Below are 27,705 nucleotides of genomic sequence, written 5' to 3'. Positions count from 1 at the left end.
TCATAATTAATGTGATCAATTTGAATTAATGTATAATTAATTCTAACCTGAAGATCATCGTAGCCCACTTATAATGAATGACTCAAGTATTACCGAATCTTTCAGAAGGAATGACTAATTAGGAACAGTATTCTAAAGTGAAAAGCAGGAATAATGACTGAAGTCATATACGCTTTTGAGGTTTTTGTAAGATTTTGGATGGATTTGAAACCTCTTGAGTCATTCCAGGGTTACCATGATCTTCACTCATACTAATTTGTGATTCCCAGTGTTGGGGAAAGTTACTTTCAAAAGTAGTAGATTACAATATTGCGTTACTCCCTAAAAAAAGTAATCTGTTACGTTACCTTTGCGTCACTGTTTTCTCACTCTGCTGGGCTTGTTTGTTTGTTTAAAACAATTCTATTAAAAATTCAATTTTTTGGCAAATATAAAGGCCCTTTCAGACCAAAAGTGAAATGAATAAGCCTCAGGCTGAAGGAAATGCAAATTCACGCCTGTTCAGTATAGAGAGCACAGCTAAAACAAACCTTTCAGCTCTGCCGCCATTCTGAATAGAAGAACAGAGAAGAAAGTTGAATCAACACTTACTTCAGCAATAAAAACGAAAAAATGAAAAACAAAAGTGATGTTTAACTAAAGTCATTTTTGCTTACTAGTATGGTTGAATTAGATCATAGAAGGTCAGCAGCAAAGACATAAGTATAAAGTGAGATTAAGTAATTGTGTTAACATATTTATTGCAGGTTTGTGTAATATTCTGAGTTTGCATTTCACTGTTAACATTCATTTTGAGGAATACTGAATGTGTTTGTTCAAGTGAGATGAGTAAATGCATGCTCATATTTAGTCTAGAACTACAATAACCATCATGTTCACACAGCAAACACAACTCCTCCTCCGCATTTACCTAGTATTTCTCTCAACATGGGGACAGGAGAGGTGTCCGTTTATAAATGGGAAAACAAAGTAACTTGCGTTACTTATTTGAAAAAGTAACTCTGATATTTTGTTGTAAATTTAAAAGTAATGCTTTACTTTACTAGTGACTTGAAAAAAGTAATCAGATTATGTAACTCACGTTACTGTTTACTCCTTTAGAAGGATGTCGTAACACTTGAGTCATTATACGCAAAACCTTAGCCTGTCTTCAGTCATTACTAGTGAGTTATCATGCTTTTCCCTTTAGAATACTGTTCCAAATAATCAGTAATTCCTTCTTAAGGATTTGGTAATACTTGAGTCATTACTAGTGGGTTATCATGACCCTCACTTTGAAATGAATGATACTTTATGCATTATTCACATTAATTATGAACCTGTATGGTAGTTCTGGGAAGTATATAGTGATTAGCTGATAGAGAACTACCACATTCAACTGAGCACTATTACTTACTAATTCATAAATCAGAGTTTCTTGTTAGTTAAGGTGATAATATTGCGTTACTCATTTGTTCATAGTTATTAATTACTGATGGAACAGTATTCCAAAGTGTTACCAAATGAACACAAATATGAATAACACCGAGCAGGCAAGGTGAAAGTGAATGAGTAAGAAAACTAGCCGAAAATAAATTATTTGGTTTTATATTTTGGATGTCATTTAAACACAGACCATGTGGTAATACTAACAAAATGACTTCATGCATTTTATCATTCAAATCACACATTCATATTTATTGCATCCTAATATGGCCAAGTTGTATGACTGTTATAAGCATATAGCAAATTATACACAAAATATACTTTTATATTAACATTTTTTAACTGGTTCCAAAGCTGCAATTTTGTCCTGTTCCAGAGCAGCTCTTTTAAGACTGGGAAGATCATGAGAACAAGGACTCAGTGGTCTTTTTTCTGGCTTTCCATTCCCATGCGGTCCATCTGCCCATTTGCTTTCCTCCGAGAGAGTCTCGACTGGAGGCTGATATCCCGGCTCCTGCTGGTCCAGCGGTTCTTTGGACAGAAGAATACAAATGGAAGGAAGCGTTCTGTGTATGGTCATCTGAACCGGGCCGCTCTCCTGGCTCTCCCACACCTCAGTCACTGTCCTGTACTGGAGCTTTGACACCTGGTGTAAGCCCTGCACTTTCCGTTTCATAATCTCCGCACAGGTGATGGTTTTGGTCACAGCCCGTCCCGTCCCACTGAACAGAACCTGCGAGGTTGGAGCCGCGTTCCCGTCGCCTTGAAACCGAGACATGGCAAAACCCAAAAGGTTCCTGATCTTGCTTCCTTCCTTCACGCGCATTTCCAGCACCTCAGACGCCAGTCCTGGGATTGGACATGGGATTGGTTCTCCAGTGGAACAGACCTTCCTGAATCCTTCTTGCTTTGGTTTGTTAGGAGATCCAGTAATGTTTGTGGGATTCAGTTTAGAGGGTTGGATAGATGTGGTACATGTAGATTGTGTGTTATCATGTAGCTCACTGCCCGGCATAAACATATTTATAGGTTATTTATGTTCTTGAGGCTGCAAAATTTAGTACCACTTGATAATATTTCCCAGAACTGAGTCGTAGCACTATTCTATTCCAACGTCTAAGAAATTGCACAAACGTGAGGGAAACCAAATTATATTAAATGCTAATGTTCTGTTATTCCCAAAGCTCTGAACTGAATGACAAGGCAGTTGACATTGAAGAAAAGAAAAAAATCTGGTCTGTAAATCGAGCAAATTCATCAAAGCTGAATGTGCTGAGTATCAGCAATTTCTCAGTCACTACCTTTGAAGCATATTTCAGTCTCCGTTAGAGGGGAGCTGTAACCAAACAAGGGGAAAACACCATGAATTCAGAGGCAAAACCACATTTTAAATTTAACTAGCTCATTTTGGGCATAATGTAATTTTTTTTCAAAGTTTTCAGCTTTTAGTTTATGGATGATGCCATGTACAGTTACAGTATAAGCAAATGTATTCAAAATTACACAAATAAAATAATAATTTTAAATAAAATAAAATTCCAAATAATAATTCTAAAATAAAAACATATAAATAATAAACACATTATATATAACAAAAATTATATATGAGACAAAATCTGCTAAGTGGTAATAATGAAAAAACTGTTTTAAAAAGTGAATTTCCACTTTTATTTGCTGGTAAATGTTTTTTTTTTTTGTCATTAGTATGTGACCTACCAGCATCAGTTACGTCGCTTCACTGCCATTCACAAATCATCTCCGTGGCCTTATGTGATATTGAAGTATCTGTCGTATGCACACTTCAGAATCTCACCAGAAGTAGTAGGTCATCCGGGTACTTTTTGCCTACTCTTTTATGAGTTCTGTGAATTCAAACATACATCTTTTATCACATACTCTTTTTCACCTATATAGTAGAGAAGTATGAGATTTCGGATGCTGCGCGAATGTTGAAGTCACTCAGGCGGCCATTTTCTTCCTCTTCTCAGTAAGCAGTGACGCACTCAAAACATCCGGTAGTGTGGGTTTTCCAGGAAATGCGTGTACTTCTCGTAAAAACTACTGTCTTGTGCATGTTATTTTTTGACAGACTTTGATGCGGTGATATTCAAATTATGTGGATTTAAAAAAAATGATGGATCCTACGGTAATAATTGTTAATTTATTAGCCAGCAACTATTCAGTGCAGTGATTGATGCCCAGTTAATAAAATAGTTTTGTTATCAGAGACAATAGAAACAACTGTGCATCAAAACCACTCCTTTCCTGGTTAAAAAATGAACTTGATTTTCAAAAGTCAATGAATTTGCGACAGCTGAATGTAACACTTTTGACAAGCCAAACATGTCAGACTCTGAGTTACATTTAATTTAAGTTATACAAAATAAACTTTAATTCATAAAATAAGTATAATGAACTGCACAAAAAGCACTTTGAACGCGAATTTTAGAATTTCCCCAAAATCAAACATAGTTCAACCCTTGTGCACATTATCACGTCCGTCAAAAACTTAGGCTGGCTGTTGGAATATTGGAACTAAAAACAACGACATAAACACACTCATGGGCATCAATCACTGCACTGAATAGTTGCTGGCTAATAAATTAACAATTATTACCGTAGGATCCATCTTTTTTTTTAAATCCACATAATTTGAATATCACGACATCAAAGTCTGTCAAAAAATAACATGCACAAGACAGTAGTTTTTACGAGAAGTACACGCATTTCCTGGAAAACCCACACTACCGGATGTTTTGAGTGCGTCACTGCTTTCTGAGAAGAGGAAGAAAATGGCCGCCTGAGTGACTTCAACATTCGCGCAGCATCCGAAATCTCATACTTCTCTACTATATAGGTGAAAAAGAGTATGTGATAAAAGATGTATGTTTGAATTCACAGAACGCATAAAAGAGTAGGCAAAAAGTACCCGGATGACCTACTACTTCTGGTGAGATTCTGAAGTGTGCATACGATAGATACTTCAATATCACATAAGGCCACGGAGATGATTTGTGAATGGCAGTGAAGCGACGTAACTGATGCTGGTAGGTCACATACTAATGACAACATGGCGAATGTAGTGTGGCTGGATTATATTCATACTACACACATTCATACTATAAGAACATACTTTTTTAGCAGTCGTGAAGTAATTACTTATTCAAAATAAGTACCTACTCAAGAGAGTATGTGATTTGGGACCCAACCGCTGTCTGTCAGAGATGGTAACGTACGTAAAACGCACACGAGTATAAATTTGAATGATCAGGGAAGTTAGTGAAATACTTTCCACTCCATGCTAAATAGAATAAATGCCAATCCAATTAAAAAACCTCACCGGGTTTGTAAATATCGTACAATGCGTTGATCTTGAAATGAGTCCCTGCAGTCTTCCAATTTGACTCTCATATGCTGATGTAATACACATTTGACAGGTGATTTTTTTTATAAAATGTAGTTTGATCACTATCCTCTCAGTTGTTTAAAAGATTAAGGCAATAATCAAAGTTTGATCAAATGTTGTTTAATTTTCCAATAAAAGATGATACACTTTGAACATGATTTGTTGCATTAAATCACCCCGTAGCAGATTTTGATTCATATAAGAAATAAAAATAAATAATAATAAAGGCAATTGTATTTAGATATACAATTACACGCAATTAAAATAAAATGTGTATATAATAACAATTAAATGTAATAAATAAAATAATAATAATATAAAAGTCAAGCGTATTTAAACATGCAATTACACAAAAATACAATAATTTAATAAAATAAAAATGTAAGAACTTTATGGAACAAGAACAAATTAACGCTGAATTGATTTTGAAGAAACGTCTAGTGATGCATTTACCTTTTTGCTCTTAGAACTCTCATAACCGTCCACTGTAAGGTGAAGTTCTGCATCTGTCACTGCGTTTCACCCTAGATGCCTGCTCATAATCTGAGACCTTTCGCATATTTACTCTTAAGTGGTGACTGCCACACTCCAGAACGTACTGAAGACCCAATCTGAGAGGTTGTGAGGGACACAGAGAGGGAGGAGGGCGGAGAGGCAAAAGATCTCTTAAAGAAACAGTAACTGTGTCTGGCAAGTGCTCCGTGCAGAATTGAAAATTTCATCCTGGCAAATGCTTACCCGAGTTCCCCGTTTAAAATCCTCAGTGTTAATGAAGTCCTGTCAATCAGCGCGTGTCTGTGGCTGATTAACATGCGTGACTGATTAAGACTGAGAGTTTAAAAACACATCCTCCCATGCATGACAGCACAATCCAGCCAGTAAACAATTATCTATATAAGCACAGTTGACTAATGCCAGGAATCTGCTTCTTTTTAAATTGGCTTTTGGCCAACTACTTAAATGATGAAATTATGTTTGTATATAAAAAAACGGTTACACTTTATTTTGAGGTGTCATTGTTACAGTGTAATTATATATTTAAGTACTGAGTAATATTAATCAACTACATGTACTTACTATAGGGATAGGGTAGGATTAGGATTTGGTTGGGGGTTAGTTGCATGTAATTATGCATAATTTACTGTTATTACTATAGTAAGTGTAACATATGTAACAAGGACACTGTAAAATAAAGTGTTGCTAAAAAAAACAATGCTAAATTGTTATAGCAACAACAAACTGCCATTTACCAAGTGAGGATTCACGGTGAACATTATTGTCCGAAGGTGGCTGTTTCGTCAGTTCTATTTCTGCATCTATTCCCACTGTGGCTGCTGAACGCTCTCAAAGTGTTGGAGCCCCGAGGCTGTGATTTCAATCAGAGAAGAGGGCCATGCGGTTCTGCTTGACAAAATACACAGTCTGTATCCTGAAGGGGAGCATCCAACATTCTAGAGACCGGGTTGACAGAAGGCAAGGCAAGCTTTCTGTTCAACAAGACGAAGCGTGGAAAGAGTAAAAAGCAAAAGTATACACTGTAAATGTAAAGTAAAATATATTTTATATGCAGTTAGATTAATGGAGGGTCTTAAAGTTTATCATAAGTTGCTTTTCCTGTAACTATATGTTCAGTACTAACATAGACAAGGTACAAAAACAAAACATCAACACTAAAATAATGCAGTACAAATTAATGTAAAATACAACATTTAACACTCCATTGTACATAACCGATAACAAAAATAATAAGAAATATGACTATAAATAATTTGATACAAATGTGATTGTTTATGGAGTAATGTGTTTCTCCATAATTATAAAAATATAACTTCAAAAATATTGTGCTATAATGGTAAATATACTGTATTTTTTAAAATATATGTTTTTATATGAAATCATTTTTTTTCTCTTGAAACTGTTTTATACAGAAACAATATACACAGAAAAAGTACTCCTCGAGGTTTTTTATTAATAATCTAAAATTTATTAAATTATTAAAATATTGTTTATTAATATGCTACTTTAAAATGCAATACAACATTAAACAGTACAATGTACACACAATAATAATAAGAGAGAAACCCTTTAAAAAATCAATACAAATGTGATGGTTGATGCAGGGATGTTTTTCTCCAAAATTATAAGGCGATTCATAATTGAAAAATATATTTAAAAAATGTTTTACTTTTAAACATTAAATATTATATTATATAAATATTATATAGTTAAATATAATGTTTTAAAAGATGATAAAATAAATAAAATAATAAATTCTGTCTTTTACAAAGCACAAATTATGAATTACTTATTATTATTTATACTGTTTTATAATTTTATTTCATTTGTGTGTATTTTTTTAAATTATTTTATATGTTTATCTTGCATATTTGGTAAGGTAAAGATTTTTGCTGTAGCATTTTTACATGGTTTCCCACCAAAATAAATGCTATTTTACAACATTCTGTGTAAACATTCTCTTGTATTAATCTGAAGAGCGGACACATTTCAGTGAGTGTCTTTAAAGATGCTATAGGACCAGTTACAGATATGCTGGTGGTAAAACTGGGCCTTTCAAGTGCACTGCCAACCAGACGGTCTTATTTTAGTAAGCTGCCAGAACAGATAAAAGTGAACATGTTGACAATTACTGTTTCAATTACTTTATCAATCTCCATAGACGACACACACTCACAGCCGTTATCTGCCCGACAACAGAAACCAAGCCGCAGGGCCTCTCTAGCGGATTTCTTTGGAAGTCTTACTAATTTAATTAAAGGAAAATTAGGTCTCAAAGAGGAGCACTGCAGATTGCAACACCCACAGGGAAATGAAGTCAGAATGAAGTTTGTTTAATGGTGTGAGGCGAAAGAGTGGGGCTTCAGTGACAACTTTGGTTAAAGAGGCAATCTCTCTTACAAAGGGATGAGAGGAATATTAAAGATTGGCTTTTTACTTAACGTCCGCTGGTGTGGAAGGAGAAATTGGGCGCCAGTCCGGAGCGTTTCAAAAACAAACTGTAACAGCAAGTTCCTCTGTAGCGAGAAATATGCAAGCTTGAAGACTGCCCGGGTAATTTTCTGGCTGATGAAAAATTGGAAAAGGGCTCCTTCATGCCTCACTTCCATTCTGGAACAGTTCTCCCTTACGGCTCAGTCCAAGTGCTTTTTGAACACTTTTTGCTGAGGGTGTAAGAACTACTCGAGCTGGATTGTATCGAGGTGTGTTCAGCCGTGATCTGCACTTGTACAACATTTGCGAGGGTCAAAGCATTCAGATGTGTCCCGAGAAAGATAATAACCACACTCAGGGAAAGGTAGAGTGTAAAAGAAAGGGGAATAGAAGGACTAATAGAATAAAAAGTGGATCATTTAAACTAACATCGGGATGTCTCAGTGATGTCTGCACTGGGAAAAGAACTTAGAAAAGTAAGCGTTCGTGCTGCCTTAAAAATTGTACGTTTAGTCAACTCAAATATCCAAGTTGTCACTTAGTACAACTTCACAAGTCAGCTAAACTTAAAATGAAGGCAGAACGAACACTTAATTTTAAGTGGAAACAACATTTATTTTACAGTGTAATTTAATGAAAGATGTGCTAAACATCGATTCATTTTGCACAGGTCCTGTCGACTAAAAGAAAACTTTAGAGTAAATGAGAAAGAAAAATCATGTGCACATTATCATACAAAGCAGTTTTCGGAAATCAAAAAATAATTTAGCCTACAAAGAAGAGGCAATTTAGTCAAAGTGGATAATTAGGACAAATTAAAGCTGGTGACAAAAACAAGATGTTCCACTGCCTTTTTCAATTTTGTTATTCTAAAACAAGAAGAGAGAACAATTGTGTTTTATGTTATAGGCATCTTCAAAACAGAGAGATTGTGTTGGACCTTAGTTACATATATAAAATGAGTGTTTTTAAGCCTGACCTATAACATTTTTGTAAAGGACCTTAATGTAACCTATTTACAACGTAAAAAACATACTTTGTTAATATAATAACAATAATCATTTTTTGAATGGCTTTATAATTGAACATTATAATTTTGCTAAATGCATTTAATATGGGATGAATATGTAGCAGAACTTTAGCTGTAAATACATAATATATTTGTAAATCTCTCTCTCTCACACACACACACGAATAATATTCTAATAAAATTATGTAGGTTAATTAAAAATGTAATATGATGTAAAAAGGGAGGTATGGGGTCTAGGAGCAGATGCGGGGCTCATGTGGATGTAGTGCACTGTTATGAATTATTATGTGTTTCTGCTTCAGAGGAGAACAGACCCGCTGGCTAAACCGAGAAGTCAAAATGTCCTTTGGGACTTTGACGCGATGCAACACACTATTAATTTTTTTAGGGGTCGTGACTCGTCGTTACAGATAACAGTATGACAACCGACCTACCCTATTTATTTCTAACATTATGGGGACTTTCCATTGACATCTATTGTTTTTACAAAGTTATATTTATATACTGTACCCCAACAGTTTGCAGAAACGTTTCGGCAGGTTTAGACATAGGCCTATTCAGTCCATTTATAAAACGTTGTTCGGGAAATTGAGCCGTACAAGGGACAGTTCACCCAAAAATGAAAATTCTACCATAATTTACTCACCATCATGTTGTTTTAAACATGTATGAGTTAATTTGTTCTGCTGAACACAAACGAAGAAATTTTGAAGAATGTATGTTGTCGTTACATGCTTTAAATTTATTGAAAATGAGCTGACAAACAAAAATGGGCCGTTTGAAAGCATAACCCTCAGATTAGTTTAGCGTCCTTAAGTTTGACGTCGACAAAAAGCATACCTTTTTCGTCTGTAATGTGTCATTACGTGAAGTTTATTGTCAGTCTTCTCCGCTCGAAGCTCTCTGAAGAGTGAATGAGAACAGGATGCTTTCTAGTGCACAGCACCAAACTTGTTAACATTTCATGTAACATTAAGAGTTTTAAGATCCATATAAAAAGGGGCATCACAACATTATATTGAAAATAAACTCAATCAACTGACGGATATGCTGCATTTCACCAGTAAACATACATTAAACAGGACCTATCTCTAGTGGTAGATGTAAACACTTTAAAATGGCAGGTTTATAGAATTAGAAGACTTTCCTATTTCATTTCCAAGCAAACGCTATTGTTATGCTTCTCTTTAGGCAATAGAGACCCCCAGTGGGCAAAATGGGAACAATTTTTTTTAACTGCTGTAAATTCAACGCTAATTAACAGCACTTCAAATGATGTAGAAGAAAATGTAAAGCGATCATGACATAAATAGAGACTAAATTAAAAATCAAGAAAATGTTTTATCAAAAAAGTTACAAAAGAGATCCCGTCTTTCCATGTAAAGACGAACTTGACTGGAGGGTAGCGTCACCAAAAACACTTCGTTTGAGGTAATTCTTTCCCATATTCAGTTGATATGTTCCCTTGTAGAGTTTCTCAAAGCGTCACAGTGGTGAAACAGGTCAGTCAGGTCGATTGTCCTCCAATCACCCGCAATATCTCCTTCTGTATCCGGACGTTCTGTGTGTTTATGTTAGCATCTCCTACCTGACCGTCCTCGTACCTGAGGAATGACAGACAAAGAACATGCTAAAGCGTAGACGAAGCAAACAAAAATATGTTTTACGATTCTTTTGTTAATGTTAATATTTAAAAAACGTTATATCTGAATGTTGTTAAAAATAACATTTTAAAAATGCCCCCCCCCCAAACAACAACAACATATTCAGCACTATGGTGGACACTGCCAAGACACTATCCTACCAACTACCCCCCCCCCCCCCCTTAATTCTTCTTCTTTCTTCACTTTTATCATTTATGGGTTTGTTACTTTTTAATGTTCTCTGAACTTTCTTAAACAAGTAGTAACATTTCAGAAATGTCCAACAAAAGGTTTCAGCTAAAAACGTTCCATGAATGTTCTATAAATTATGTTTTTTTGTGCTAACGTTTTGAGAACTTTAATAACACCAGATAACTTTGAACAAATGTTTTATTAAAGGCGGCATGAAATCAAAATGGACAATTTTGTTTAATCATAAAAGTTAACCTTCCCTGTTAGCTGGGAAGATACTCACACAAAAAAGAACCGTGTGCAGACGTGATCAGAAATCGGGCAAACCCAAATGTTTCCATGTTTCTGTAGATCTTTGGATGTTATTACTGTTGAAAAAAAAATGAATAAGGCACTTTTAAAATGTTTATTATTAGTAAAAAGTCTCTATAATGATTTGAATGACGTAATTTGTATTTCCAGGTATTTTTAACATCATACCCTCACACAGAGCAACGCAGTTCAGATTCCGACTCTGAAGAAACCTTGAATGTACGGGTCGACACTGCAAAAGAAAAATGACACATTTAACAGTGATACATACAATACAAGAAAGTAAGAAGTGTCTTTCTTGTAGCTGATAAACTAGCGATGTGAGTGCAATCCCAAAAGTGAACAAATAACACTTATATGACTCTGCTTATATTGTTTCCAATCAGGTTCGACTCACCTAGTACGATTAACTACAGATTGCACCTGTAATACATCCGTATCAGTCCAATCTCCACATATAGAGTTAATACCTGTAAGACAGTGTTGACCCGGTTGTAGTGCTTTACTAATTCCTCTTTAGTAGGCATGTGGTGCTGTCCTTTTCCCATTCCTGCACACCAATACAGCACCATTAATTAACACTGCAGTAAAACATTCAAAATTATTTCAAATACTTCAGAAAAGTTTCCTTAAAAACATAATCTGGAAGTGGTATTGATGGTACTTCGATATAAATCATAGTAGAGAATGATTTTTATATTCAAATATTAAGGTATTCATAAGGGTGTTTGTTTCAAAGTTTTTGATGCCAAGGACCCTCAAAATGTATGATACCTTTGTGAGGGGCCTCCTCCTTAGAATATAAAGGCAGCTGTATATTTTAATACATGAAGATACATTTATGTGAGAAAACCATTTATTATGATACTATAAAGTGTCTATAATACAAAAAAGGTTGTTAAATGATTTTAATCCCAATAAATATAAATAATTTATAATTACTTTCTCTGACCTGTTTAAAATAATATTAATAAGTTATTATAAATAACTTATATTTATTGGGATTAATCTCATAATCTGACCAGTTTATATAAAAAATACAAATAATTTATATTTATTGTGATTAATGTCATAATCCGACCAGTTTCTATAGAAAATACAAATAATTTATATTTATTGTGATTAATCTCATAATCTGATCAGTTTCTATAGAATATACAAATAATTTACATTTATTGTGATTAATCTCATAATCCGACCAGTTTCTATAGAATATACAAATAATTTACATTTATTGGGATTAATCTCATAATCTGACCAGTTTCTATAGAATATACAAATAATTTATATTTATTGTGATTAATCTCATAATCCGATCAGTTTCTATAGAATATACAAATAATTTACATTTATTGTGATTAATCTCATAATCCGACCAGTTTCTATAGAATATACAAATAATTTATATTTATTGTGATTAATCTCATAATCTGACCAGTTTCTATAGAAAATACAAATAATTTATATTTATTGTGATTAATCTCATAATCTGATCAGTTTCTATAGAATATACAAATAATTTACATTTATTGGGATTAATCTCATAATCCGACCAGTTTCTACAGAAAATACCAATAATTTCTATTTATTGTGATTAATCTCATAATCTGACCAGCTTCTATAGAATATACAAATAAATTATATTTATTGAGATTAATCTCATAATCTGACCAGTTTCTACAGAAAATACAAATAATTGATATTATTGTGATTAATCTCATAATCCGACCAGTTTCTATAGAAAATACAAATAATTTATATTTATTGTGATTAATCTAATGTCTGACCAGTTTCTATAGAAAATACAATTAATTTATATTTATTGTGATTAATCTCATAATGTCTTTAGTTTTTAGATTTTTTTTTATAGATATATTGTGATTAAACTTTATATTTATGGTAATTAATCTGACCAATAATATATGACCAGTTTTTAGAAAATGATAAATCAAAAATGTTAAATTATTGCATTAAACATATTTGATTAATATTAGGTTAGGTTAATTAGGTTTACACAATAACCTTGAAAAAACTAGAATACATTACAATATGTTTTTCTTTCTCTCAAATTTTCTGTGACCCCCTTGCAGCCCTAAAAAGTTCCTGGACCCTAGTCAGAAAACCCCAGAAGACCTAACTGGTATTATCATGGAACATGTCTAGAAAATCATGGTATTACCATGGTCCCTGTCCCAAATTGTCAAAATACATCCAAAATGTCTCGGTCTCTCAAAATGTCCAAAACGATTAACTTTTCGATGCATATTTAAAATAAAAAAAATGTTGCACCAAAGACTCCTACCTGAGTATCCAAATGAGATGCTGGAGATGGGGCTGAGGTAGATGCCCTTCCCATAGGCCGCCCCATGCAGCTTGTGTCAAAGAGAACAGGAAGAAATATTGGCCAAGGCTCAATATGCTAAGTAGGAAATCTGTGGTGGGGTAACACACTACATTAGGGGTAACCGTGGTACCTGCAGTTTCGTGTAGGAGGCATTTACAAGTCCATTTCGCAGAATGGAGTGCCAGTTTTCAATATGAGAACCACTGAAGATAGAGAACCAGGGATTAGTAACAAAAGTCAAGATTTTCATGTTGCTCCAGGCTGGTTTATGTTAGTGGTCATGATATGATCTCATGCTAAACTGAAGCTCACTGAAAAGCGAACGTGCTCCCGTGGAGTTTTCGGGCGGTGCGAAAGCGGGCCTCTTTGGCAGGAGGACTGCTGAGGAGCAGGAACTGATGAGAGGTGTGCATGAACTTCAGTTGCTGGAAGCACAAAAACGGAGAGTGAGACAAGTAGGGAAATAAAGGTTTAGTCACACTGTTATTTGAGAGAAAATGTGATCAAACGCCCTTACCCTGCTGGAGGGGAGCTTGACAAAGTGAGACCTGTTGCTGGATATAATCCTGAGAAGAAAAAGAAGATTAAGGGTCATTTCGATGACAGGAAAATGTCTGAGGAAACTCAGCTTCACTCACCACTGTAGCAGAGGATGTGCAAGCGGGTCCATTTTGTCCATCTGTTTTTTTATTTCAACATAAGAGCCCTGTAAAATATTAGTTTAGGTGTCAATCATTTCCTCAACAAGGACAATGGACGGCCTATAAAATGTGAACGTTGATGTAGCTATTGTGAGTCACAGTCATAGCAGCAGGAAGTGTGTCAAAACAACAGGCTTTGAAATTGTCCTCTTATATTTACCAGAATCGCTTCAAACTTGGTTGGAATAATGTCAAGGCACGGATAATGTAAACTTGTGTATCTCAAATAGTGTTGGCATTTTACAAATGTCTCACTTGTGTTATTTCTCGGATTGACATGATGCTGTCTAATGCTCTCTGCAGCCGCTCGTAACTTCTTTTCTATAAGCGGAAAATGAACGAAGAAAGTCACACAGTCATTCTAAGCATCAAATTCCAGAATTGTAAAACTGAAATTAGAAACGTTTTGTTTGGTAAAGAAGCTACCTTCGGATTGAAGGCCAGAGACTTGGGGTCATGAGGGTCAACGACAGAGGGGTAAGGGTCAAAGATAATGCTTTTACGGGCAGATTCAAGTGCAGCACGACACATTGCCACCAGCAGGTCCACTACCTGTATAAAAAAGTAATTTTTATGTGTTTTTATTAAGTATTTCATGCTCAACGAGGCTGCATTTATTTGATCAAAAATAAGCTAAAACAGTAATATTGTGAATTATTATTAGAATTTAAAATAACTATTTTCAATTCACTGGTAAATATACACAAAATGTAATTTATTCCTGTGATCAAAACTGAATTTTCAGCATCATTACTCCAGTCTTCAGTGTCACATGATCCTTCAGAAATCATTCTAATATGCTGATTTGGTACTCGGTTAATAATAATTGTTCTTATTATTATCAATGTTGAAAACAGTCCTGCTTAATATTTTTGTGGAAACCGTGATACTTGATAATTGATAGAAAATTCAAAAGAACAACATTTATTTTAAATTGAAATCTTTTGTAACATTATAAATGTCTTTACTGTCACCTTTGATAAATGTAATGAATCCTTGCTGAATAAAATTATGAATTTCTTATTTAAAAAAATAAAGCACCATAAGCACCAAATCAGCATATTAGAATGATTTCTGAATGATCATGTGACACTTAAAATTGGAGTAATGATGCTGAAAATTCAGCTTTGACATCAAAAGAATAAATAACATTTTAAAATCTATTCAAATAGAAACTGTTTAAATTTTGAACTGTAATAATATTTGACAGTATCACTGTTTTCCTGTATTCTGATCAAATAAATGCAGCCTTGGTGAGCATAAGAGAGAACAACATAAAAAAATCGTAATTATACCAAACTTTTGACCGGTAGTGTATATACATTTTATAGAAAATCATCTTATATAACCTCTATGTTACGGTACGGCTTGATTTAGCTAAGTGAAGTGTGTGTGATACCTCAGCTCCTGTGGCTACATCTTCTGCAGCTCCTGACATGACGCCCAGAGTGTTGAAGGAGAACACGCACAGTTCTCTCGCACAAACAGCAGGCTGAACGACACAATGAGAAAATAGATTGTGATGATAGTGGTATGGACGTACCGGTGTATTTTAATGGAGATTTCCAAGTATGTGTTGTACCTTGAGCATGGAGCCGTTCTGAAAGACATGCTGTTCATCACAGACCACACAATAATCATTCAGAGTTGAGATCCTTTGTTCTGAGTACTTCATAACCTAGAGGACAAAAAATGATAATTAGGTAAGTTGGATAATCAGGTTAAATAGTTAATAGAAAGAATACAAGAAATAAGACTAATTGCAATTCGTTACGCAAATACTAGAAGTGTTTTACATTTAAAGGTAGAATGCATTGAATAAAGTTGAGGTTTGCCTGAACGAGGAAGCCGTACTCCAGGGTCGGGATGCTCTTGCAGTGCATGAGCGCTTGTGAGGAGAAGAAGAGTTGAATGAGCTGTCTGGTGGTGATGTGCACTGTGGATCTTGAGTCTGGGACGGCCACAGTCTGTTAAAAAAAGCACTGTGTCAATCATTTGACATAAATTGTTCAATAGATTAATATATACAAAGAGACAGTGTGTGTGTGTGTGTGTGTGTGTGTGTGTGTGTGTGTGTGTGTGTGTGTGTATTTATACATACACATACAATACCATTTGGGGTCAGTAAGAGAAAGTGATACTTTTATTCAGCAAGGATGCATTAAGTTGGTCAAAAGTGATGACAATATAATAGATTTATAGTTTAAATAAATGCTGTTCTTTTGAACTTTATACTGATCAAAGAATCCTGAAATAAATGCATCACAGTTTCCACAAAAATATTTAATATTAATATTAACAATTGTTTTCAACAATGATAATATTAAGAAATGTTTCTTGATTTCTGAAGGACATGTGACATTGATGAAATCTATATCCATCATGTGATATCATGATACATTATTATATGTAGGCATGTTTAAACGCACTTGTCCAATTGGGTTGGAGGTGTGCAGATCTCCTTTGGTGCAGGACATGGAGCGGCTCATCAAGCGGGTCACTCTCAACTCTTGTCCTGCTGGCCTTGCTTTCACCCCAGGGCCCTGAATTAGAGGAACACTGGAACACCTGGGGGGACAAATAGCCGTTGACATGTAACACTGTTAATATTACTATTAGGATATTTGGCACATATTTTCTACTCACTAGATCAGTGGTTCTCAACCTTTTTTACTCCAAGGTCCCACTTCTTCTCCAAATCAATACTGCAAGCGGATCTATGAATATGCAAATTAGTCCCGCCTCCATTCACTCACACCAGCTCAGAGATCCACTCGTTGTCGATCACACGTTGAGGTGATTGGTAACAAGGTAGCTTGTAATTTACTTTTTTCTCGCGGTTCCCCTTGAATGATCACTGAGGCTAGTGGGCCGCGACCCCCCCGGTGGAGAACCACTGCTCTAGGTTGGATCTTATCTTACTTTGTTATTGGTGAGAAGATGCTGAGTCCAGCTCTGAACTTCTTGATGGTTCCTCCAGCCTTAAACCAGCTGTGTCTCTTTCTCTGTTGTGCGTTCAGGAACTCGTTGCTGAGATGTTTCCATTGATTAGATACAAAACTGCTGAGAATTCTGCGAGAAGACATCAATATTTGTTGGTGTAATCATTACCGAGGCATATGCAGTATGTCAGTTTGGACGAAATAGAATAGAAACACAGCTCACCTTTTAAGCTGGACCCCAAGGCAGAAAGCATCTTTACAAGTTGGCTGGAACACCTCCACAGTGGGTTCTTAAAGAGGTGGAGATGCTGTCAGCGAATTTAAGTTGAGTCACTTCCTGTCTTTCGTAACTAAAATAGTTACTCACCTGGTCCATCCAGATACTGGGAGAGGGAGAAACGAAGGCGTAAAATGATTGGCTCTGTTCTACTGACCTTCCATGCTGACGCCACCTCCTCCTGCAGAATGCAAACATTATTTTAGTAGCATTGAAATACTATTATAGGTTCTTTTATATGTTGAATTTTTTATTTTCCATTTTCACTTTGAGTTAAAATTTTAGTAGTTTTATTTTATTGAGTTTTTTCATGTTTTTTTATTATATATATTTTTTTGAATTATTTTAGTACATCAAGCTAAGCTCAATGAAAATGATGCATTGGGAACTAGCTGTAATGAAATACGTTTTTTATATTTTATTTTAGTTAATGTTTATTTTATTTCGAGTAACAAAAGTAATTTTTATGGTTTTAGTTTTAGTTAAAGTTAACTATAATAGCCCCGAGTAGGGGATGTGAACAGAAATTCCATTTCTGCCCTTTTTCAAATGGCTCATTTAGAATAAGTTAAATATGGAAATTATTAAAGTAAGCTCCAGAAGCTCTTACATCCAGGAAGCTGACATTAATGTGCAGGTCAATGTCCACATCGTCAATGGTCTCATACTCCCTGAAATAAAGAGAGCAGGTAAAAACTCCACAGTTATATTGATGGTGGACATTTTGTGGACAGAGGCTTCCCAAATAATATAATACAATAATCATGAACAATGACCTCAATCACAGTAGAAATGACATGATCCTCATATACAAGCTTATTTGATTTCCTTTTATTCCTATGTATTTCAGGGGACTTGTTGAAGCTTTGTGGGTCAAAATGTACCTGACAAAAACGGCACTTTCAGAATAGATGTCCTTCACTGCACCAACATCGATGTCCAGCTGCGGGTGTCGACTCAGGTCAGTGGCATAATGACCCTGCATAGAAACTTGCGTTAGCATAAGAGTCATCTACAATCTACAAGGATACATTTCATTTCTATTGATGATAATAAACATAAGTAATAAAAAATATATGTATATTTAACGACTATGACCCTGTACTGAACGAAAAAACTTCTTGTAACTAAAAAAAATGGTGTATCACCACACAATGTGACAGGCATCTTATGGTGTTATTTTAAATATATTATTGTAAGAGCCCTCTCGTTTAATTCCAATAATGTATCTAAAATAACATGTCAAGTCAAGGAGTATATTAATTAACTATCAACTATGTTGGGTACATTGTTATGGTTTGCAATATATTTATGTTATATATATTTATTTCAGTTCAAATATATGTTCAAATGACGTTAACCTGACCAAGAAAATAGCATGTGGTTGGCCCGACTAGGCCTGCAATTAAAATTATGAGTCAAAATGTTGAAATTGTCAACCATGCGACCTATAAACTCGTAGATAACATATATACTGTCCTGGCTCTATGTGATTATGTCCATTGACGATAATGAATTGTTTGCCTTAGATTGTTTTTTATTATAATTTAACCTTCTATATGTCAGAGGAGACACACATGAGTGTGTGCATGAGTTAGGAATGTGTCTAGTCAACTGTTGTTGGACTTTTTTGTTGTTGTTGTTGTTTTTTGTTTTTTACAAATAAAGATATGCTAGAACTAGAATGCTGCTTCTCATGCCCTTTCAGGGTGTATTTTATATCCACACAGGTTGGAGTTTTGCATAACATTACCGAAATCATCTTTAAGGCATATTTATGGTGAAAAAAAGTTCCTGTCCTTAGTGACTGTTATCACATGAATATTTGCACACACACAAAAAAAAGACCCTTTAAATACATGTTACTTGAAGTTTAGCACTTAATCAGAGTGTGTACAGCTAGATCTGACAGGGAAACCATTCTTTAATTTGTAATATCAAAATTATGTTTAATGATTTAGCTTGCAGTTTTTACATTGACGCTGAACTAAAACCAATAGTAATTTTAGTTTTAGGAGCTCAACCAAGTGAAAATAATGTCCCGAACGATACGTTCATTTATTATTCATTAAGAGAGGACAGATACTCTTCGTTTTGCCAAGAAATCTGAACCAACTTCAGGTAATCTGAAAAACTGGAGCCATCTGCTGCTCCTCATACTAGGGAGCCGGCTTTAAACCTACACTAATCCCCTGAAAACCCCACAATGCACTTTGGTAACCCCAATGCACTCTACATTCAGCCACTGACATATGTAGATGAGCAAAATAACAAATTATAGATAAAATACATGTAGATAGATCTATAAAATACATGAATAAATGAACAAAACTAGCTTTGTTTACTAATTAAGCTAATTAGCTTCAGGTTTAGCATGATTTTCTAATAGATTTTTTGGTAATATGCTAACCTGGGCGCCATAGATGAAATCCTCACCATCGCTGTCACCATCCGAGTCCTCGTCGCTCCAGAATTGCTCACCGATGCTCTGAAAAAGTTATCAGGGGTCAATAACAGCTAATTTCTCATGTGAAGCACTAATTCATTACCCATCCCCCATTTATTAGACACTGAATAGCCCTTATCAGTCAGTCAGTAAGCTACTCAACGAGGTGAGTGTGTCAGTAGGGCAGGCTACATCTTAGATCATCCGCTAGGTCTGGTTATACTGTCCGTCAAGGCATGTTATTTGCGTACAGTGCGTTAGATAATGGTTAGCATGTTTGATTTCCCTACCATGCTGTTCATAGATGCTGCTCTAGTGATTTCCCTCGGCCACATTCATCCATTCCAGCTAAGTGTGGTTTGGCTAGGCTGGGATTTGTTTGGGAAGTCAACGCAGGTTGAACAAAGCCGACTGAAGGGCTGTGCTCATTGGGGTATATTATTGGGGTATATTAGCAAAGTCATCTCCATGGCAGTCTGTGACAACACAATGCAAGAGTGGTAATTCATTAAACATCCATTTAGTGTCACCACATATTGACTTTGTGTGTGGTGCACATTACAAAACACTTAAAATGTGATTGCATGTACGTATTTTAAATGGAGGATTACATTTATTGATTTATTTTTAATATATATTTTTTATATCGAATACAGTATTTTTAAATAAAGTAATTATAATAATCAATAATGTGGACAATGTATAAGTCCATTGTTTCTGTTCTTTACAGACGTCATTTGTAATTATCTTGTACACCTGTTGGATGTTCTGATGTTTTCTTGAAAAAATAAATGAATGAACAAAAATATGAATGAATACAACATAATATGGGCACAATAATCCATCGAATATTAAACTAGCTATATTACATTTGCAGTAGTGCTGCACTGTAAAATAAAATTCCAGTCTTACCTCTTGAAGACAAGGCAGATGCTTTAAACGAGGTTTGTATGGCATAACCTTAACAAAACATCCCAAAATGCTCTACACCAGGAAGCGTGTGTATATATAAAGTGAGTTGGCTGACACAAAGAGTCTTAATTAGAAATGAGTAGCCCTATTGTCTAGCGTCACTGTCTCTCATCTGGCTCCTCTCATAGCTTGATTTCCTCGCTGTCTCCGATGTCTGCTTTCTCCCTGACAACCCACGACAGCTCGGGCATGCTCAGTGTGTGCCGTCCGGGTCATGAGACCGGCAGCTGACAGCCAGTGTGTAGTAGCAGGAGAGGAGGGAGGGGACTGGGAGGGGGTGAGCTGAAAAGACATGCCTGGTAGATCATGGAACACTAGATCAAATGCAACCCCCTGCGTGCCCATGACCTGATATTTTCATCTCTTAATGCATGCTGTGTACACACACACACACACACACACACACACACACACACACACACACACACACACACACACACACACACACACACACACACACACACACACACACGTACACACACACACACACACGTGTGAGTGTGTGTCATTCATTAAACAAAGGGCTGATCTGTAGCTGTATTGTTTTATTCTATTGTGCTGGGTTGTTTTCTACTCTATATTCTATTCTATTTTGTTCTATTCTATTGTATTATTCTATTCAGTTTTTATGGCGTGTTAAGTTCTATTTTATGCTATTCTTTATAGCGAGTTAAACTCCAATTTGTTCAAATTTTTTTTCCTATTCTACTGTGTTTTATTGTATTTCATTTTATTATTTTTCTTCTAAATTCGTTTCTGTTTTATTATTTTGTGGTGTGTTGAGTTCTGTTGTATCGTGTTAAGTTTAATTCTATCCTATCCTATCCTATTGAGTTTTATTCTAATCTGTGCTTGTGTGTTAAATTCTATTTGTGTTGACTTGTGTCCTATTCTATGTGCTGTTCTCTTCTGGTCTTTGGTATCTCTGTTCTATTTTATTTTTTTCTGTTCTGTTCTTGCGTTGAGTTCTATTTAATTATGTATTCTTTTCTAGTTAGTTCTTATGTGGTAAATTCTGTTCTATAATGTTTTATTATATTCCGTTAATTTATGTGTGTTAAGTTGTATGCTATTGTGTTCTATTCTATTGTGTTGTTTTATTATATTCTATTATTTTGTAGTTAAATTCAATTCTGTGTTCTGCTCTTTTTGTGGTATGTTGCATTCTACTCTATTGTTTTTATTATATTAAGTTATTTTATTGTGTGATAAGTTCTAATCTGTTGTGTTCTAGTCTATTGTGTTGAGTTTTATTCTACGCTATTCTTTATGCTTCAGTTTGTGCTCTGTTGTATTTTGTTCTTTTCTGGTGTGTTGGGTTCTTTTCTATTGTTTTATTCTATTCTGTTTTATGGTTTGTTAAGTGTATTGGATTTTGTGGTGGGTCAAATTTAAAACCATGGGTTTTGTGGTGTATTGAGTTGAGTTCTATTGTATTGTGTTCAGTTTAATTCTTCTGTCCTTCAGTTGAGTTGTGTTCTTATCTTTTATTCTGTGGTGTGTTGAGATCTATTGTGTTGACTTGTGTTCTATTCTATGTGTTTTTATATTCATTTTTTTTCTTTTATGTCGAGAACTGTTCTGTTTTTCTGTGATGAGTTGAGTTCTATTTTATTCGGTGTTCTCTTCTATTCTGTTCCTTTATTGTGTGATAAATTTTGTTCTATTTTGTTCTATGATATTGTTGAATCCTATTCTATGTTCTGTTTTGGTCTTCTGTGGTGGGTTGAGTTATATTCTTTTTTTATTTTGTTGTGTTCTCTTCTATTTTGTTGAGTTGTGTTTTATTCTTTAAGTAGACAGTTTTTATTACATTTCAAAATATTAAGAAACACAAGAACTCACAAAGGGATGAACGCTAACCACATAAATCATAAACGAGAACCGCCAAAGGACTAAAATAAACAGGGAGTATAAATACAAGGCGAACATAATGAGAGACAGGTGCAAATCATAAGTAACAATACAAACAAACAAGGATATGATCAGTAATCAAGGAAACCGAAACTATACAAAGCGGAGAAACAGAAACTAATGGGGGAAAGAATATTAAAGAAAGGGTCAATAACGTAAAAGCTATATTTTATTCTATTAACTTCTATTCTGTTGTTTTATGTTCTATTCTATTCTATTGTTGTGTTATGTTGTATTTGGATCTGTTGAGTTGTGTTCAATTCTTTCTGTCTGTTCTTTTATGTTGTGTTTTGTTTGTTGATCAATTGTATTCTATTATTTATGACATATCACTGGGCATTGGTATTACACTTGGCTGCCAAAACTATAGTACATGGACAAGCGATACATTTTACAGCAATAATGTTTGGAAGATTATGAATGATAAAAGATTATAAAATATTTAGATGAATTGTTCTGGAGGGCCTCAGCCCTCAACAAATCATACCTTCCTGTTCCAGGTATGTTAAGCTGCTCAACAAAGTCATTTTCATAATTTATCATTTTAACAAGAACTTTGAGTGGATAAAAATAGGTTACTTTTTGTGACAGTACCTCATCATTTAGTCATTACGGCGGGTGGGGAACAACACAGGAGATCTGAAAGAGATGGATGGCGGTGGAGACATGCGTGAGAGATGGAGAGAGGCCCATATAACTGTACAGAGCAAACAGTGCAAAAGAGATCATGACACACAAACACTTAGCCTGTCAACAGCCGAACCCATCCAATTTGTATCATGTTCCCGTTACACATAGGGGCGTTTTCCGTTGACATACATCTGTAGCTACAGATGGTACCACAATCATTGCTTTGTGATAAAAAAAAAAGTTAAAATATTTTACAGTTTATGCAACTATTGCAGCCTACTATAGCAATTACAATATGCAAGTAACGTGGTTTGTGTGTTTTACCTATGATCTCAGACACAACATCCTGGCCTTAATCTGTAATTATCCTCGTCTCAGACACCTGGTAATGTTGGTCCTAAAGCAGGTACTGTAGAAATAACATTAACAACTTCATAGTCGCTGTGGACACTACAGACGCACCAAAAAGTATTTGGATATTTTTAAGGTCACAATTAAAATGTTAAAGGGGCTATATGTAAGATGTTTTACTCGCTTTTTCGTTGTCGATGTGAACAGATGGAAATGAAACTTAAACAACAACTTCCCCGACTTCCTAGGTTGCCTATGAAAGCATGTAGGCTGATGTTTTGTGTGGAGGACTCGTCGGGACGTTTTTGCCAGGAAGATCAAAAGGATGTGACGTTTACATGCGCAACCAAGCTTCTCAATGAAATACATACAATGTGTGTTCCTAGTGCGATAATGCCGAAAGAGCCATTCTGTTCTTTAATTTCTATGTGTCATGCACAGAAAATGGATTTAAGCTCACATACAGGAAGACATGATGCCGGTGAATTGCAGAACTGGTGCAAACATATCCATATCGCTATGAACAGATGCGTTCTCACCGCTGTCATTTTTGTTGTGTTTATTGTTACTGAGAGGAAAGCGCGAAGCACATTTTCATCTAAAAACGTAATGGATGTCTGGATGTTCGCTAACAGTGTTGCTCGCTGAAAATTTATTTCCAGCTTCTTTTAATTTTAAGGTAAGAACAAAAAAGAACTTTGCCGTGAGTATATCGGGGCCTTAATATCACGTTCAGTCTCTTGTATGTTACGTGTGAACAAGTGCGCTAAAAACACTAAAAACAAAAGTTTTTTTAATTTTACATATAGCCCCTTTAAATGTTTAATCTGACTCTTTCTGGTCGGAAAGTGTGTTTTTGAAATAAATGCCACATGGTTTTATATATTAGGGTATTTTAATGCAATGCCATTTCTATATTTTAAGTGTGGCTTATACTTGTATTATCCAGTGTACTGCATGTGAATGTTCTGGTTGTGCATATGTATTTTATTATCTTGGACACCTTTCAAATTTTAAGCAATATATTTGTTTTTTTGTTACACAATTAACAATAGGATTAAGAATCAGTAATACTATTTAAAAATACAATTAAACAACTAAATGTTCTTTACATTAAATAATTAAATACAAAAATAATTACAGTAATAATTTTAATAAAATAATTGCATTAAAATTAACTGAATGCCTAAACAGTTCTCATAAGCAATTTGTCTTGTGTCAAGACTGCTTTATATTGTATGAAACAAAATGAGTCCATGGAGTTAGCCTGATGTTGTCAGTAGTTGTTCATGGAGTTAGCCTGATGTTGTCAGTAGTTGTTCATGGAGTTAGCCTGATGTTGTCAGTAGTTGTTCATGGAGTTAGCCTGATGTTGTCAGTAGTTGTTCATGGAGTTAGCCTGATGTTGTCAGTAGTTGTTCATGGAGTTAGCCTGATGTTGTCAGTAGTTGTTCATGGAGTTAGCCTGATGTTGTCAGTAGTTGTTCATGGAGTTAGCCTGATGTTGTCAGTAGTTGTTCATGGAGTTAGCCTGATGTTGTCAGTAGTTGTTCATGGAGTTAGCCTGATGGTTTTTATATTGTCCACTAGAGGAAGGTATGTTCAGACTTTTTGGTCTCTAATAAAAAAATATAAAAGAAAAGAAAAATCTGATTACACATTTGACCACAGAATGTTCTCAAACAAAGCAAATCTTTCTGACAATATATAAATATATATATATATATATAAATATTTTAGAAAATATTTATTTTGTATATTGGCCCATTAATATCCCTCACTTTCCAATGAATTTGACACAATTATGTAATTAATAATATTTTACAATAATAATTTATTGATTGAATTGAATTTAAAGGTATATGAAACTTTTCGGTTAAAAAACAAAACTAAAATATAAACACTTATAATAGGCTTACCATACTGAATCGGGTAAGACAAAATCACGTTTTGTAAGAAGGATTGATGATGTGTTACTCATTATTTAAATGTTGTCAATTTTGAACAAAAAAATGTTACATGGTGTAAGTTTAAATGATATTTACAATTTTAAAAATATGCATCAATAAGTAATGTTCATGTTCTTAGCAGATGCTAAATGTCTTCTAATACAGCGCAAAATCACATTCACGCACTAGGTGGTGCTTGTTAAGTCCATATGAAACTGCAAACCTATGTGCAAACCCATGAAAAGAAATCCCATAGGTGTCCATTCCATTTTTGGAGCTTAGTTGAAGGACCGTCAAAAGATTTTCGAATTCCAATGGTAAAGGGTTTCCTTGAGTCATCTCTTCTCAGGGAGAACATGTTGTACCAGTGAACAGAACTGGACTGTGCATGATTGCTAAAATGTTTGGTTGCCTTGAATCAGTCATTTTGGCTTTAAAGTTGATTTGTTGTATTCCAGTATGTTAGTTGATGTCATCCATACTGTAAACAAAAGAAATATTCATATTTAGAATTTAGTACAACAATATCTCTCCCATGCATCCTTCTTTAGGAGTGAATAAAAAGATAGACAATAGTAGAAACATGATTTTGCATGAAACCAAAACAAAGATTTTTTCTTGCAACATTTGCTAGTTAAAGGGGCATTCGGCAACTCTAGCTATTTCTTCGCTGATTTTCACTTTTGTTGTCGCATGTTTTCTCAACGAGCTCCCCCTATACAGCTGTGAGGCGTATATTTCACAACAATGTCTCACTTGCGGCACCCTCCTCCCCCTTTCTACCGCTGCTCATGTGCATTTGTTATTATCGGAGCCGGCCAACTTTATCGTGTGGAGCTATGTCTACCGAGGTGGGTAATACATCATACACATTGAGGGCGGCGTGTGTGTTTATGTCGAATTACCATAAAGCAGTTTGTGTTTCTCGTTCGTTCTCGCTTCTCACAAGACTTCCTATTTCCAACTTACCGGGACGTTAATCCTCATGTTGCAAGGTTGGTTTCCCGCCTGGGAACGCTGGGGGGAGCGGGGAAAGTCACCATTCTCACCAGAACAGGTTAATTAAACCATCCAAATGATTTCTAAACGGAAATAGTTGCCGAATGCCCCTATAAAGTTGGGATGAAACGGAAGGTGCGATAGTGTTTTTTTCCCTATTGTGATGTATATCTGAGTGAATTTTCAAACAATAAAAAATGTAGGGGCGGACTTTATTTTTTCCATTGGGAATTGATTGGATGGTTGTGGTTTGCTATTGGTCGATCTCATGTGAGTGACAGGTTCCCCGCCCTCATGCCAGTAAACATGCCATCAGAGAGAAGAGAAGAGATGACTCTGAAACAAGAATGGGAAGTGATTTTGATTAAAGAAGATGAGGGCACATGAATAAAATAATGATGTGCACGGATAAATTATTTATAATAAATCATACAAAATAAGAATTGTCAATACTGATTTAACGGTGACTTTAAAGCAGGTAGAATTAGTTACTGAACTAATTTTAGACAGGAAGCTATGGATTTTTAAAGGTCACCCAGAGGCCTACTGTTACCATCTATCCATCAACTTGAAGGGTAAGTATGTGCAGTGAATTTAATGACAGAGTAATTATGACAATACACACAATATTTGGATATAATATATGCAAAACTTCAGATGATCTGACCTTTCCTGATCTGTGGAAATTGAATACGGAGTGGGCATCAAATCAAATGAGCAAGCCTTTCTATCATGGGCATCAAAGTTTCAGCTGTAGGCCTTGAGCTATTATTAGTACTCCAGATGCCAGTAATGGCTGGTATTTATGAAATGACACGAAGGGGTGGTGAGGGTGTTGGGGGACAGTCATGTCTACTGTTCTTTTCATTGAGTGAAATGGGATCACACAATACTTTGAACAGCAATACAAAATCAAAATGACATGCAAAATTAAAATCTTACAATATTTTAATTTGAATTATTACGATAATCTGCTTTTTGTTCGTTAAATTCCAAAATGAAAACATCACACTTATTTCTTCAGATGACGGTCTCAAGTTCATTCCTATTAACTTGAAGGTGCCGTCTGATTAACTACATTCACTCAAGATGAAATAAAACCTAATACATAACAGAAGTATATAAATATAATAAATATCGTAGTATTAATATTATTAATGTAATCATATGCGCTACATTGAAAATACCGAACTATAATATCCATCCGATTCTGTCGGAAGAAC

General features: G+C 34.9%; 2 protein-coding genes across 5 annotated transcripts; both read right to left on the bottom strand.

Annotated features, from left to right (window-relative positions):
- Positions 1-723: 723 nt before the first annotated feature.
- Positions 724-5,431, bottom strand: rpp25a (ribonuclease P/MRP subunit p25, a). Its single transcript, XM_077210966.1, has 2 exons — positions 5,285-5,431; positions 724-2,761 (listed from the first exon to the last, which is right to left on the bottom strand). The coding sequence occupies exon 2, from the start codon at positions 2,444-2,446 to the stop codon at positions 1,754-1,756; it is 693 nt and encodes a 230-aa protein (XP_077067081.1). The 5' UTR covers positions 2,447-2,761; positions 5,285-5,431; the 3' UTR covers positions 724-1,753.
- Positions 5,432-9,531: 4,100 nt separating this feature from the next.
- parp6b (poly (ADP-ribose) polymerase family, member 6b) lies at positions 9,532-20,853 on the bottom strand. 4 transcript variants are annotated; one of them, XM_077210963.1, is made up of 23 exons: positions 20,580-20,853; positions 19,958-20,143; positions 19,632-19,709; positions 18,106-18,200; positions 17,832-17,892; positions 17,312-17,402; positions 17,168-17,234; positions 16,925-17,074; positions 16,432-16,570; positions 15,838-15,969; positions 15,585-15,680; positions 15,402-15,494; positions 14,429-14,554; positions 14,258-14,323; positions 13,940-14,007; positions 13,819-13,867; positions 13,614-13,726; positions 13,432-13,504; positions 13,260-13,329; positions 11,428-11,507; positions 11,126-11,189; positions 10,929-11,013; positions 9,532-10,414 (listed from the first exon to the last, which is right to left on the bottom strand). In XM_077210963.1, the coding sequence occupies exons 2-23, from the start codon at positions 20,000-20,002 to the stop codon at positions 10,318-10,320; spliced, it is 1,938 nt and encodes a 645-aa protein (XP_077067078.1). In that variant the 5' UTR covers positions 20,003-20,143; positions 20,580-20,853; the 3' UTR covers positions 9,532-10,317. The 4 variants fall into 4 exon arrangements, 3 of the variants coding, with proteins under 3 accessions (XP_077067078.1, XP_077067080.1, XP_077067079.1); XM_077210965.1 differs by having other exon boundaries at positions 19,658-19,709; positions 20,580-20,795; XM_077210964.1 differs by lacking the exon at positions 20,580-20,853 and having other exon boundaries at positions 17,312-17,327; positions 19,958-20,138.
- Positions 20,854-27,705: the final 6,852 nt, after the last annotated feature.

This window comes from Siphateles boraxobius, unplaced genomic scaffold (genome assembly GCF_051911475.1).
Source record: "Siphateles boraxobius isolate OS27281-9 unplaced genomic scaffold, OSU_SipBor_1 65, whole genome shotgun sequence".
In the NCBI taxonomy this organism is placed as follows: domain Eukaryota; kingdom Metazoa; phylum Chordata; class Actinopteri; order Cypriniformes; family Leuciscidae; genus Siphateles; species Siphateles boraxobius.
This window is presented reverse-complemented; position numbering and strand designations above follow the sequence as displayed.

What these genes read in the sequence shown, in the direction of transcription:
- rpp25a (XM_077210966.1), bottom strand. Translation starts at nt 2,446, where the DNA reads ATGTTTATGCCGGGCAGTGAGCTACATGATAACACACAATCTACATGT.
- parp6b (XM_077210963.1), bottom strand. Translation starts at nt 20,002, where the DNA reads ATGTGGCCGAGGGAAATCACTAGAGCAGCATCTATGAACAGCATG. An exon ending in GAAAGTGCCGTTTTTGTCAG is followed by an intron (nt 17,893 to 18,105) that starts GTACATTTTGAC and finishes TCTTTATTTCAG; the next exon opens with GGAGTATGAGACCATTGACG. An exon ending in CTCTGGCCTTCAATCCGAAG is followed by an intron (nt 14,324 to 14,428) that starts GTAGCTTCTTTA and finishes TTCCGCTTATAG; the next exon opens with AAAAGAAGTTACGAGCGGCT.